Genomic DNA, 14,952 nt, shown 5'->3' on the forward strand with positions numbered 1-14,952 from the left:
GTTGATAATTCAAAAGAATTTTTACTCTCAAACGAGGTTAGTTGGGCTAATTTAAATGCATACAAAAGAATTATAAATTGGCAGCCATTTATATTTATGAATAGGGTCTATGGATTTTATTTATTTAATTCCATACATCTGCAAACCTGCACACAAGTGTAAGAGACATTGCCACCAAATAATTGCACCACCACTAAATAAATGTGACAAAAAGTAGTTCAGGCATTTAACATTTTATTGCTGTATTGCAAAGTTTAACATGATTCACCATCATTAACTAACAGGCTCATGAGCCTAAAATGCATTACATTTGCTTGTCAACACTGAAAATCAGCTGATCTAGGATTTATTATCTATAAGATAACTTCTTGCCTTTTAGCTATTTTTATAACATTTTGCTAAAAAATTACTTTTTTTAACAAAGCTTGTAAGGAAGCTTAAGGAGTACTCAACAAAAGCTAACACTATATTGTCAGTAGTAGCTTTAAACGCCTTATTATTTGCATGCCTTCAACTACTCATCCCCAATGTGAAACACCAACAGCATCACTGAGCAAATTAAAAGCGGTTATTAATTCATTGATCACTGTTTCCAGGAAAGCGAGTCTACAACAATTACTGCCCCACTGTTAAAAATAAAAACTTACAATAACTCAAAAAAAAAATATGCTCAAAACTGCTTTCAAAATGACATGTTGGACATAATATAATCTGAACAGCTGTTTCTGTGCAGAAATGTGATGCTAAATCAATTCTTATAGTTCTACAAATAATATGAACAGTGGTTCCTTTACACCTGGAGCTTGTGCATGAAGAGCCTTTATGTTCCCTAAGGGTGGCTCCACAAGACTACATTCTACTGTTGGAGTGGTTTTGAGAATTTTAAAGTTTTCAGTATCAATGGCAATTAAATTACGCTTACTTGAATCACCACCATTCAAGTCAGCAACAGAAATTTCCATTTTTTTGCCATTAAGTTATTTTATATAACTTTCAAAATACGTACTGTTAAAGTTTATTTAAAAAGTCATTAAAAATCCCAAAATGACATGACAGTTGCTTGACATGCTTGTGGTTTGAATCATCAAGTCAGTCTCTGCAGACTGTCTTTCACTGCTAAACGTTCATTGTAAGCTAACATATTTATACAATAAATCATTCTACAAAACAGCTGCAACTCTGTTGGCATTTTCTCTAGAGGGAGACAAACATTTTTTTTTCTTGTCTTCAATCTGTGCATAAAATATTATGATTGAGGCTGATACTTGATTAATTTTGAAGGTACAGGTTCAGGATATGTTAAGGGTCATACAACCAGATTAAATCCTCTCTAACAGGTTCACCAAACACACACATTTTTTTCATTTTAAATGGTCCATTATGCCAAATGGAACCAATCAGATAAAAGATAACCAAACAAACATTGCCAAGTCTAAACGGCTTGCAAACACATGTATACACAGATCTATTTAAACTTCTGATACTGGGTTGAGTTGCTCAAAAGCCAGTTAATGGTAATCCACAATTTAAGTTAGCCAAAGTATTCCTTTTTTCTGGAATAAAAATGTTTTTCACTGCCCATGTTTTGTGTGGTTTGGCATTATTCACACTTAAAACTAAAGGACAAACAATATGAACAGAAAACCTCCCTGAAAAGTTTCAAAACTGAAATCAAAATTCTGGCTAATCCTGGGTTAGCTTAACTGTGCTTTGAACAACCCGGCCCTGAACTGGATCATTCATGAAACTAAACAACTCCAGTGGCACCACCAGATTGATAAAATAATAGCAATAAATACTTCTTGAATATTTCAATGTTGATTTTTATTTCAAAGGAACTACATATATCATCTGTGATGGTGATGAAAATCCCACTATTTATTCTTCAGTTTCAATTAAGCTCCAAATTTATGACACAAACAAGAAAACAAAATTTTCTTTCCTGATGGTGAGCGGTAGTCAAAGCTTTTCTAAGGTTATACATCAAATTAATTACTTTTTGGAGAAGCTTCCTAGATGATTTTTCACCTTTCTTCTCATTTTATGTTCAATTACATGTAGCACCAATATCCAGAAAATGTCCATTCCCCTCTGACAAAACATTTCTTGGTTTTGAACCCTTTCTACCTCTAGAAATAATCCCAGTTTAACTTTGAAAGTATTTCCTTTAAACACTAATTGACTTTTTAATCGTCCTTCTTGCTGAGAGTTTCCAAAGGCCTTCCCTAGAGTTAGGTATCATGGATATCTTATGGAACAGTGCATTACAAAGCATTATTTAAAAATATTGAAGACTGTAGCCCTTAAATTAACTTGCTTTTCTCCATATATGTTGCATAGTTCTCTGAGTTTAATGCCTTTTCACAGAGGCTCTTGATAGAGCCTAGACTCTGTTTGAGTTTATGTTGTTTACTTGTACGTTCTCAACACCATTCACATCTGTTTCTGGACGAGGCATGGCTTTTTCACTTGCTTTGTTTTTAGTTCTCTTGTGGCTATGAAAAGATACAGCAAGGTAATCAATGTAAATGATAATGTCATATCGCTGTTTCCTACAATTGTTACTGTTGTACACAAAAGTGACAAAAGGAGATTGCACGAAACCTTGATTTTCACGAGAAGGTGAGACCAGCGTTTTCCTTTACTAGCCCAAAACATTTTGGCTTTTTAACTGCAAGACAGCGATGTCATTTATAAAAACAAACAAACAAAATGGGACTTTGAGACTTTCTTAGCCCTGCAAAAAATTGACACTCTGAGACAGTGATCTACTGAAAAACTTCAGCAGAAATTATAATAAAACTATAGTTGTCCAACATTTTGATGTTGCTAACAGCATTATCAAGGTAAAAATGACAGTTTTATCACAGTGTGAATATAAATTAGTGGAACTAGTATAATAGACATTTGTGTGTGATCTCACTTAATAGTTTCGCATGGATAGGGTCAGTTTAATTTGCATGTTCAGAGTTGGTTTGAGATGTTAAATAATTAGCATTTCATGGCTAAGACAATCAAATTTGTTGCGGGATTTTTTCAATTCTGAAAAGTCGTTAATTAAAACCAGTTTTGAGATCCTGTGGGTGTTAAGCATGTGTTTACCAATGGACGAATTCAGGGTACTACTGTGTTCAACAATACATTGATGTAAGTGTTGGTTGGTGTATCCAACATAGTCCAATATATCACATAAACCACATTTAAAAAGGTACAAAACTCTGAGACTGGTCTGTGAAAAAATCGAGACTGTGAGCTGCACATAGCCACTCAGAAAACAAGAGTGAGACCTTTGAATTTGTATTCATGGGTGTAAGTGTTCTCATTATTACTCAAATATACATTGCCAAAGTAATGCAAGACTAAGTTTACTTTGGCTAACTTTGCCCCACAGTATAGCGCTGTTTACAAGCTGCCAGTTCAATGACTACAACCTGTCAGGTTTCATCCCTTAAGAATTAAAACAAGAATTAATTGACTCGCAAGAGTCTCTAAGTGGAACTTCTAGGTAAAAAAAAATTATTATTCAAGAACATCTTACCAAACCACAACAAGGCACACACTGTGAATCATAAGAGAAACTGCAATGCTGACTCCAAGGATGATAGTAAGAAGATGCCAAATATCTACAAAACAAGAAAAACACATTCAAGGATCCAGTCTTTTAGCCTACTATGTTCACAAAGGAGTCTGTATTGGGCTAAAGTGTCCCAAAGCATTGCAGGAGCTTGTTGTACTCTCGGTATTTCTACTCTCCCTGGTTACCCCAGATGGGAAAAGGAAGTGGTCTGGAGACCCACAATAACCTGGAGAAGGACTACAGCAAAAGAGCTGGCTTCAGCTCATCTATCATGGAGTGAGGCCCAACACTGGTGGCAGCTGGAGGAATACTGTGTAGGCATTATGCTTCCCATGGCATAGCAAGGAACAGATGACAATGGATAGTGGGCTAGACTATTGTGGGGCTATTCCCCCACATTAAATTTGGTAGTAGCCAGTTCTACACCTGGGTGGAGAGAAGCACCGTGAGAGCACCATTGGAATGAGACTGCTCTATCAGGAATCCAGCTCACTAACCATTTGGACACCTTGCCCCTTTAGCCCATGTATTAGCAGAAATAAACAGGTGAAGTCCACTTCTCTGTCACTATCAGACTGTTGAATGTCATTGATTTCACTCTGATTACTAACCTGATGAAGCTGACTTTCTTACAGCTTGTGTTGCTGGGCCTTTTTTTGTAGTGCTTTCTGTTATCGCTGTAGTAGGAGGCTCTGTTTTCTCATTACATGCAGGATCTAAAAGAAACAAATCGATAAACTGAAATGATTAAGTTCTTATTAATAATAAGATTGAAAAGTCAGGAAATCAAGTTTTAAGATTTAACCCGGAAGCTAATTTATAGTAACTTTTGATAATAATGATTAAAGCATTTAAGCTGCATTTAAGATCCAACCCATCATTGTCTCATTGTCATTAAGTAGCCACAGAAAAACTTGAATTATGATGAAAACTTCAATAACGACAAATTGTGACAACAAAGGTGTGTGAGAATCAAACTCAAACAATCCAAATGTGACAATGTGTGCTACTCAAATCTCATTTTAATAATATCCTTCAGAATAATCTTTCATACAGTATTCAATCAGATATTGCATCCTTTGGACAGAATGTTAAGCTCTCCGCATTTTTTCTCATTTGTATGTCTGAATAGAATTAGGAGTAAGCATCAAGGTACCGGTAATGACCTTCTTGGATTACTTGACAATATTATGCCACCTTCTGGCCTAAAATGATAAAGATTGTTCTGTGGACTAAGAGCATTCTTTGCCACATACTTGAAATATTGATTGCTTTTAAGAAATATCAGTGATTCTGAGGCCAGGGGGGAGGGGTACTCCCTATAACAGCCTATACGGGGAGGGTCTGGTCAAAAGGGGTACCTTTTTCAACCTTTAGGTATATAAAAGAGCAGGGATTTCACAAGTTGAAGGATATGAAAGGGTAGTCTGTCGTGGATAATAATTTAAGTTATAGGAACCGAAAAAATGATACCTCTTCTTTGGTTAACGTCTCTTCTGGTAATGCTTGATGTCCTCCCATAGTATTGTTCATTGACTTCATTCCAGGGATTTAGAAAAGGGATGCAGTGTTCTTAAGTAGGTATGTGAAAGGGTACCTTTTTTCTATATTAAAAGGGTACCTTTTCTGTCCGAGTGGTATACAAAAGGGTAAGGGGTTGGACCTAGGGGCAGAGCTTCCCCATACAAAACTACATAGAGTACTGGCCACCCCTGCACCCGGTTCTGGAGGTACTGTTCTTTGACTGCAGGTATTGTTCATGACCTGACTAGAATCCTGTTTGCTAAGAGATGTCTACCTGTTCTACTGTTCAAATTCTGGCCATACTCGATCTTATTTGTTAATACCAGTACAGGGGTGTAGCCAGGTCATACTGTGTCAAAGTGAGAGAAACCAGATTGTCATTGGTTTTTGCCGTCTGTTGTAGGTTGTTTGCTTAAAAAAAGGCTTACAAAAGGGGGCTCATGGACACCCCAAGACCCCCTTAGCTATGTCCTTGCAGTAATATGTGTACCTGTTTCATTGGTACAAACGTAAATCATCATCTTCATCGAAATGCCATTTGTTATGTCATCACAGTGACCACCTGACGTACTGTTTAACGAATCTTGTCTGCCATTACTTGTTGCTAGAAAGAAGAAGAAGTATTGTATGAAAGACTTAGCTGCTTAACAATTTGAAGTCAATATGAAGACAAAATAACTGTGGAACCTTGATTTAACAAGTGCTAAGAAACTGGGGAAACTGGTTCACTATATCCAGGGTCAATATATTAAAAACCTCAAGTGTTATTCTATAGACATGAGTGTTTTACTGGAAAATACGCCACTTGTAAAATTCATACGAAACCACATCCACAACTCAGGTGGCGTATTTTCCATATCCTCACTAGTGAAGATATTGATAATTTTGCTGATATCAAATAATTTTGTCTCTTAATTTGTACTTAAATTTGTCGGTGTATGATCCAAACATCTTCGGATCTTCCTCAAAAGTCTTCAGCAATGTTCGGAAATTTTTGAAAAACGTTCAGCAAAGTTCATGTGATCTTCGGACAAGTTTTGGAGAATTTTCAGAAATCTTCGGAAAGTGGTCGGAAATCTTTGGAAAATTGTCAAAAACGCCATCATCAGTATGTCTATATATTAAAAAGAACATTACACATTAGCTCAAAGATATGAATTTTATGTTCTCGTGGCAAGAACAATATATTGTTCCTGCCACTCAAACATAAAATTCATATCTTCTCGCGACCATATAATGTCCACTATTTACTAACAACTAGACTTGACTAATCAATGATATCGATGACATCTCAATGACTAATCAATGGGTAATCAATGTCTAATAAGGTGATTACTCATTGCTATTCATTCACACTCATTCATGTGTGCTAACAACAAGTTTGTGGAAAAACAAAATTATGTTTGTTGTTAATATTGATGAGTAGTGAATAATATGTTGTTTTGTAACACTGCAGGCTGTTCACTTCTCAAACTCATTAATAATTTATCAAGTTAAAACAAAGAAAATCACAACCGTGAAGGAGGTTTGTACACCCGGTCTTAATTAACATAGATTTTAATGATTTTACCTCTCCGTGTACTCCTTAGTTTTTGTTTCGATTGAGAAGATATATCAAACACTCGAGACAGTGTTTCATCGGCTATCCAAACACCTTGAATTTTGTCAAAAATACTCTGCTGCACGTCATATTTTCGACTCTCTTCTCAGTGTTTGAATATCCCGATGAAATGTTGTCTCTCGTGTTTGATACATTACATCAACATGTATCAATGATTGTCAAAGGTTTCTCAGAATGTGAGTTCCAGTCTGTACATTAAAAAAATAATAATAAAAAAATGCCAAATGGAAAATTGAAAATTGCTACAACTGTAGATGCTTATTTGATTGATCAAAGATTTTTCTCATGTAGATTGCCTCTGTCTTTTTGCTTGCATCATGTTTGAGCTTGTGTTCATTATGTAAGAGAAGTGCTGTTACATTGAAGTTCTATTCCACACATTTTAAACTGTAACTTTGGCGGGGCTAAAGGATTATCATTAGTTATAGCCTTATTTATCATTAGTTTTACTGTTATTTATCTGTTACAGGATTATCGTTAGTTATAAGTTATTAGGATTGTGTGTTATGCCTGCAGAGCTCTATATAAATTTTGTATCGTGAAATGCCACCTTATGGCTACCCCTTCATATGGCCACCTCATTATTAACGCCACTTTATTCTGGCCAAATGGAACAAAAGCTCCTCAAGTCAGTCATTTTTAAATTTAAAGAACCCTTTAATACAGTCACCCTGTTAATTGAGCCAGATCTTTGTGGCCAGTTGGTGACACAGTAGCTTGTACAACTGATTCAGAAATAAGTTACTTACAAATAAAATAATGTTCTGAGCCAGGTTGAAACTCCAAGGAATCGGGACTGAACCTCTGAAATACCAGGGTAACAAACTTTAGCACGTCTGGCGTGTCACAGGGCAACCAAACAGCATTGAGTTTTCCCTCGCGTTTTCCAACTTTGCAATCATGAAAACTCTGTTTATCCACGTACCATACAACCTCGTAACGTTGTTCATTAGGGATAGCATGCTGCTCATTTTCCAAATAAGTGGAGGGGTTTGGACAAATGACAATCATTTTTGAAGTCATTAATACAGAGAGTCTATAATAGGCTTTACCATCTTGAATATCCTCTTTTGAGAATTGGAACCTTGGGCAAAAGAATATTTAAGCAATTAACTCACATTTGAACAGAAGAATAAATTGCATTTTCACATATTTATTAGCAGAGCTCCTGTACGTCATGGGCGCGCAAGTTGAGCCCCATACCTTTGAAAATTTGGTAACCCATCGATCTAGAAAATTTGGTTGTCACGTGACTGTCCGCACATATGTACGTACATACATATGTCCGTCTGTACGTCCGTACGGCAAGCCTAATACCTTGAAAAATAAGATAGTAGCACCATTACCATAGGTACATCTTTGATATTGGACATCCATGTTATGGTTAACCAACACCTGTCAAAACAAGGCATCTACTGACCAGTATCATGTGACCATATCGCAGGCTCAGGTTAAGAGCTCATCGAGGACGTATGTTTTTTTTGAAGTTCACTGCTGACCAGGTACTGGTTTTCCATTGGATTGCAGGCTCAAGTCAGGTAATAAGAAAACCACGATGGCAACGGCAACGGCAAGTCGTTAAACAAATGGTTTAATGACGAGAACAATGACTGTGCATGCGCGTTATAATTCTTGGTACATTTCTTTGCCGTCCTCGGCAGAACAACAATGTGAAATGAAAAAATTCTGGGTTGTCTGGAGAATGTGAACCACAACGGCTAATCTTTTAAATTTTTATTTTGAATTTATCAATGTGTCCTAGATTCAGTTTCGTGATAGTTGTGACAGTGATAAACAAAGTAAATAACTTTAGGTTACCGCGAGATTTGTAGGTAAAATATAAACTCATTTTTTAATCAACATTGTCCTCAGCGTCGCTGTCGTGGCTTCTTGAGCTCCCTATTACTCTGGGGGAGAAGGAGGGAGTACATGCAAAGGCAACATTTCGGTGCAAATTAACCCTGGGCATGTTGTTGACTTTTCCACCGAAATATTCCTTGCACAATCGTCTCTTGGAATTGATATATTGAGTAACTATGCAATTTCTACAATCTTGGTTACGACCACCCCTTGTGGTGACCACCTCTCCTCAGCGACCAGTTTTCCAAAGTACCAGTGGAAAAGTTTCCAAGTCAAATCACTACATTTTGACCCTCCTGTAAGCGACCACCTCTCATAAGTGACCGCAACCACTTCTAGAACTAAAAGTTTGAAATTTTCAACTGTTTTCAACCTCTGGTAAGCAACCATTTTACAGATCTATACATGTAATAGAGCAGATATTGGATAATAAAGTGCTGTAACATTATCACATTCCTGGGTAGTACCAGATTTATTCTCAAAATTGACTTTTCACGTGAACAAAACATTAAGACATGGGTAAGTCTATGCAGTTACCATACACTAATGAGGCAAAATTTGGACCCAATATGGTCTAAGCTCTTGTAAGCGACCACCTCCCGTAAGTGATCACCATGTATTGACATTTTGGGTGGTCACTTATAGGAGGTTTGACTGTATTTTGTTAAATTTAACTGGAAAAAATAACGAAACCACATGCTGACCAATAACATGCTTACAATTGAAGATGCTAGTGGAAAACCCTCCTAAGTGACTATTTAGGTCAAAAAATTTTTTTCGTCAAAAGTGCCCAATTGTTTGCATATGGCTTTCAATTTACTTACCTAACAATGCCTTGCTGTTTTTTTCGCCAGTTTGTTTTTCGTTTTCGAGAAAATCGAAGCGAAAATATCCAAGAGTCGTTGAATGGTGTGCAATGAAGCGAAACAAAAGGAAATTTTTATGTAAATTTGACATATTTTTTTAGTGTGTATTACGTGGCTCAAGTGCTTAAAGCGCGTGCATGTCATGAATTATGGTATAGGACGTCGGTTCAAATCCTGAATTTTTCCCGTTGTCTTTTTTTTTTTTGCTCTTCGTTTATTATATTTTTGTTAATAAGAAAAACCTATTTGTTGATTTAAACCACCGAACAATGCCAGTCAGATCCATTGGTTCAACGCAGGCGTCAACATTTTTCCTTTACTTGACAACCATCACCGACGGATTTTATTTTAATTGATTGAAACGATCTTCTGCAAATTGTTGCTCTGGTTCGTCATCAAGCTCTGTTTCAAATGATCATCAAAAAATTATCAATTATTGATAATTTTTTGAGTTTCTGATCCAAGAAAAACAAATCCTCTTTTTTTCCTTCATACTTAAAATAATTATTGCAATCAGGAGCTCTGCTTTAGGCTTGGCTAAATCTATATATTATAACTATGATCAAAAGTTATTAAGAACCCTACTAATGGATAAATTATGCATGAGGATTAACTTTTCACTAAGCCAAAACAATTGATTTCAAAAAAACTGTTGACATCAAAATGGAGTAAGAACAAAAAAGTAGCACATGCACAAGCAGTTAGGCAAGTGTGTCACTGATGTTATTACCACATTTTGACGCCTTCTGTAATCTACTACTGAACAGATGCACAACAGCATGAAATCTAGCTGTTTAATATCATAAAGAAACAAAAAATATTAAGTAAGAACAAATCAAACTGCAAGAATAATTTGACTTACTATATAATTCTATATACCAGTATAGATGCTTCAGTGTAGTATAATTAACCTTTCTCAAAACAGTTGTATAACATCAGTCTTCGCATAACTGTCATCACATGCATGTTTCCATCATCCTGTATTGTTATATGGACATGTTTAAAACACGAAATTTGGTGAAATGGCGAAATGGCACTGTGGTTTGCCTAAGTAGTGCTCTGGTTATCCTAAATATCACTGACTTGAGAGTGGATAGCTCTCTCAACCATAGTAAAGGTTACTCTCACAGGCACCCACATCTCACATTGAATCTTAACCGTAGTGCCATTTTGTCAGTTTGCCATTTCGTGTTTCAAACACACTCTTGTTACACGGTTCATGTTGATAGACAAAGTGAACCAGGATTTGTCAATTAAGACTTATTGTAAAATGTTGGGTGAAAAAACATTTCTTTTCCATTTGAGCTTATTTCTAACACAGAATAAGATAAAGACAGGTGAGAGAGTCTTGCTGTAGATAGAAATTATGGTCTCTTACAGGCAAACCATCGGCTAAAGTTGAATTGGTTATTTTTTTCATTTTTTATGGTGGTAAACTGGAAACCACATGAGCTCTCTTACATGTATTGAGAATAACTTACGTACGACATCTGTACATTGAGTTATTTTACAAACTTACTTGGGGTTCTGTGGTGTCCACTGCACTGACTCATAATAATCCACATTCCATACGGACCGAAAATGGCAAAAGAGTAGTAGAAACCAAAATACTTCGTTGGGGCACATCAAGCTTGTAATTCTCTTACGCTCTGTTTACATCTCTGGGAATCAATGGCGGTCTACCCACACTGGATTTCCTCGCACATCGGCGATGCCCAAAAACGTATCGTTTATCACCAGCACGTTTAGAATGCCAAAGTTCATTTTTCAAAAGCACTTAACCGTAAGGAATATTGAGTGAGTCATTCGTAAAAATACGCTAGCACTTACGCACCTAAAGCTGTACGTCCGCCCTACAAACGGGAAGTTTGTGGTTTAAGAACACACGAAATATCTCCAGGAAGGCAACTTCACTCAGCTTCCCCGCATCCCTTCCGAGCTCACCTAAGCGGTACTAGTAAGGGACTCTTATTTTCCCTCTGTCCGACCATGCCTCCCCTCCCCGCCCCCCCCCCCTCCAACCCCGCTAAAAACGCCTGATACTCAGGTTACGCTCTGTTGCACAGTTTCTGAATTTTCTGCGGAGGTGTATTGTAATAGTATTCCTTATATGGTACATTATGAGTCCCATAGATGATGCACCTACAAGGGGAATCAACACAGTTCTGGGGGTCGTTCTGGGGTCTCATTCTGAGGAGTGATTATAAGAAACATTACAAGGATTTTCTTCAATTATGTACGCATGGTATGTGCATTTCTGAAACTAGAAATCTGGCAACAGAGAAGGCAAGCCTTTAACTTTTAGTGCAGAGTGCAATGTTGGATACCTAGGCCCCTAAAACGGCTTAATCTGTTTGTTTAATTAAATATCAATCAATTAATTAGTCTTTGGGCACAAAAGGGTGGGGGTGGGAAAGGTGTTGTACCTACGCCACCATTTCAGAAAACAATTTCTGCCTACTTGAGGTACCACTCACTCTAGAACAAATGACATGGTAAGAACTTTTATTGGCTTTTATTTGGTGATTTGAATGACAGTAGAGCAGTTTTCAATTGAGTGTCAAAAGAAATCAGACAATAACTTTGGTTTTGATTCTAGTTTAACTACGGTTCGAGATTGGCTGAGTAGTAGTGTAACTGGTAAGAGGGTGGCAAAGGGCTTTAGCACAATGCCCCAAAATTAGCAGCGTGATGTGTGATATTATTTGAGACCAAATTAGCCATATGACGTGGGATGGGACATAATGTTCTGCGTGATTTGCTATTTTACAAGCATGTGATGTGTGATCTTCCAATTAGATTTCCGTGATAAGTGAACAGTCCATGAACTAGAAGGATAAACATTCAAAGTAAATTAGTAAACAGAGTCTTAAAAAAGATCATTAAATCAGGGCAGATGTGACACCATTTTCTGGTCTTTTTCGTCCTTTTCTTGACCTCTGATGTCTTTGATCTCTGTGGATCTTCATGGTACAAAATGTCCAAACAATTGTGACTCAATGGGAATAAGTCAATTGAAAATAGCTGAACAAAGACTACAAGCTTCAGACGAGTGTCATTTTTGTTCATTTTGTAGTCCGATCATATTTGGTATTGCATCAGACCACATCTGAATCCCCGCTATTGTATGAAAGGTCTGAAAGAATGTCATCCAAAAGGGCTGAAATGATAACAGACATTAGAGATTGGTGTCATTTTATGCCACTCGTGAAGCAGTTCTCTAAGTAAAGAGAGACTACACATGCCATGTTACGTCCTTCACAGACAAAAAAACATTGCTGCACAGAAGAGGATTTAAAGGGGTAAAGGTTTGACAAAAATATTGCCTGTATATTAAAGCATGGAAAAGGTGGCATAGACATCTTCTCGATTCGTATACAAGATTTCTGCCAGCTTAGCCCGTGAACAGGCTCCTGATTGTGGTATTGGGGAAGGAAACAAACAAGTGGGAAGAGATAGCTGAGAGTGGTCTGGAGTGGGGAAAATCCTACCTCACCAGGCTTTCTTTGCTTGCCCTATTTTACCTTTTTTCCCACTCATTGGAAGCCTGTTCACAGACCGTGAAAACCAGGAGCGTCATGGATACAGATCAAATCTCCCAGTCTCCCATATGGGTCATCACTTTTATTTTCAGGGGAAAATGTTTGGAATATTTGCCGATTCATTTTCATGGTTGAATCACCAGAGTTCTCCTTTTAAGGATGCTTTTAGGGTTGAGAAAGTAAAATTAGCTATGTACTTACCTCTTTTTATGTGACGCGTGATTGGTGAAAAACATTCTCCATGATGCATGGTTTAATAGAAAAATTCAGAATGATGCATGATTGGTACCCTCCCTTTGCCACCCTCTGGTAAGTAATTGGTTTGGTTTTGGTTTTTGCGACACTCAATTGAAAAATGCTCTAATCATTTTTACTTTTTATCTAATGTTTTAAGTTCGGTTTTTGTCTTAATTAATTAACAATAAGTAAAACAGATTTCTGTTTGAAAAAATGCCAAGTACCGGTATTTGAAATTGGCAACCATTTTGTTATTATTATTTTTTTTATTTTTTGCCCTGTTTTCCTTACAAACAGAATTATTGTTTTCATACTCTTTTAGTTGACCATTGCTCAAATAAAGCTTGGACATATTGAAGGACTACCTTTTCCATATATCCTGCCCCTCGTGGAATTAAACTCTCCGTAAAACCAACATGTCCACCATATTGTGTTAACACCATTACAACATTGGGGCACCTACCAAGCAAATCATATGGAATGGAGTCCTCTGGAGCAAATGGATCATCAGCAGCATTCAAACACAGTAGCGGCACATTAATCTTATCAACGGGTTTATTATGAAGAGTTGCTGCAGCATAATATTCATTGCTGTCTTTATAGCCAGACATTGGTGCCACGATTCTATCATCAAATTCTCTCACTGTGCTTGATTTTAAACCCTGATTCATGTCACAAGGTATTTTAAACTTATTAAAGTTATTTGACAATAGCTGTTGTTTAAGGACATTTTTTAAAAGATTAGTTAAATGACGATTAAACAAAAGATGATTTAAAGGCTGCTCCAATGATTTAGATGTCTTGAATAAATTCCATGGAGTAGAAATTACAGCAGCACCAACGATTGTATCATGGATATCACTCTTTCCTTGTTCTCCCATTTTGCATAAAAAGTTTGTCAAAATTAAGCCACCAAGAGAGATGCCTGTAACCATAAGGAGAAGGTTAGGTCGTGACTTTTTAATATGAAAAATAACATACTCCAGGTCCTCTGTGTCTGCAGCACAACATACACGCGGAGTCTTTAACATCAAACCACCTAATCCCCTGTTATTGAGAACAGCAGCAGTGCAGTCTAGTTTCTGGGTAATTTGTAACACAAAATGAAGGATGTAGTTATGTTGACTTGTTCCTGTCAAACCAGGCAGAATTAATACGGTCAGAGGATTGCTAGAGCCAGAGTTATTAACCCAGTCCAGCGCAATTTCTCCACCATCATTTGTGTGAATCAGTTCTCTGTCGTAAACAACCAAGGGGTGTGACCTCAGAACACTTGCTACCAACGTCTGAGCACGGCCTCCAAAACACCAAAATGTCGGCCAATATAACTGATTGACAAATGGACAGCGTTCCTTGATAAACAGTGAAATGCCTGATCCAGGCTTGGAAATAATCTGCGGTTTCCTCACAACGAAGGCTAAGTAGTATCCCATGTAAAGGGCTATAGAGGTAACGGCAAAACATAGAACTGACTCCATGATTCACGATTTCTCAGTGGGACAGTGCCAACCTCGTTCCCAGGGTTCTCTCTCTTCTCAAGGAAGGAAGAGAGAGGACCCTGGGAACGAGGTTGGGACAGTGTATGGCTGTACCGTTGCAGTTATGTCCTATGTAGCAGACATGTCCTCTGACGTAATGTGATATACGGAGCCAATCATATCATGCGTTCTATCTAATAACACGCAGCATAAGACTGGTAACTAAACTCCGTTGCAGTTCGGTCTT

At 37.2% G+C, this 14,952-nt stretch overlaps 1 protein-coding gene and 1 pseudogene across 1 annotated transcript; both read right to left on the reverse strand.

Moving 5' to 3' along the window:
• Positions 1 to 217: 217 nt before the first annotated feature.
• Positions 218 to 11,332, reverse strand: LOC110051155 (uncharacterized). The gene is made up of 6 exons (XM_020757145.2): positions 10,968 to 11,332; positions 7,472 to 7,806; positions 5,592 to 5,705; positions 4,189 to 4,293; positions 3,539 to 3,623; positions 218 to 2,495 (listed from the first exon to the last, which is right to left on the reverse strand). Exons 1-6 carry the CDS (start codon positions 11,072 to 11,074, stop codon positions 2,384 to 2,386), a joined length of 858 nt encoding a protein of 285 aa, XP_020612804.2. The 5' UTR covers positions 11,075 to 11,332; the 3' UTR covers positions 218 to 2,383.
• A 2,203-nt stretch (positions 11,333 to 13,535) lies between these two features.
• On the reverse strand, positions 13,536 to 14,705 carry LOC149098312 (phospholipase ABHD3 pseudogene; annotated as a pseudogene).
• Positions 14,706 to 14,952: the final 247 nt, after the last annotated feature.

Source organism: Orbicella faveolata, unplaced genomic scaffold (genome assembly GCF_042242905.1).
Source record: "Orbicella faveolata isolate gen_17 unplaced genomic scaffold, um_ofav_v1 contig_46, whole genome shotgun sequence".
Classification (NCBI taxonomy): Eukaryota; Metazoa; Cnidaria; class Anthozoa; order Scleractinia; family Merulinidae; genus Orbicella; species Orbicella faveolata.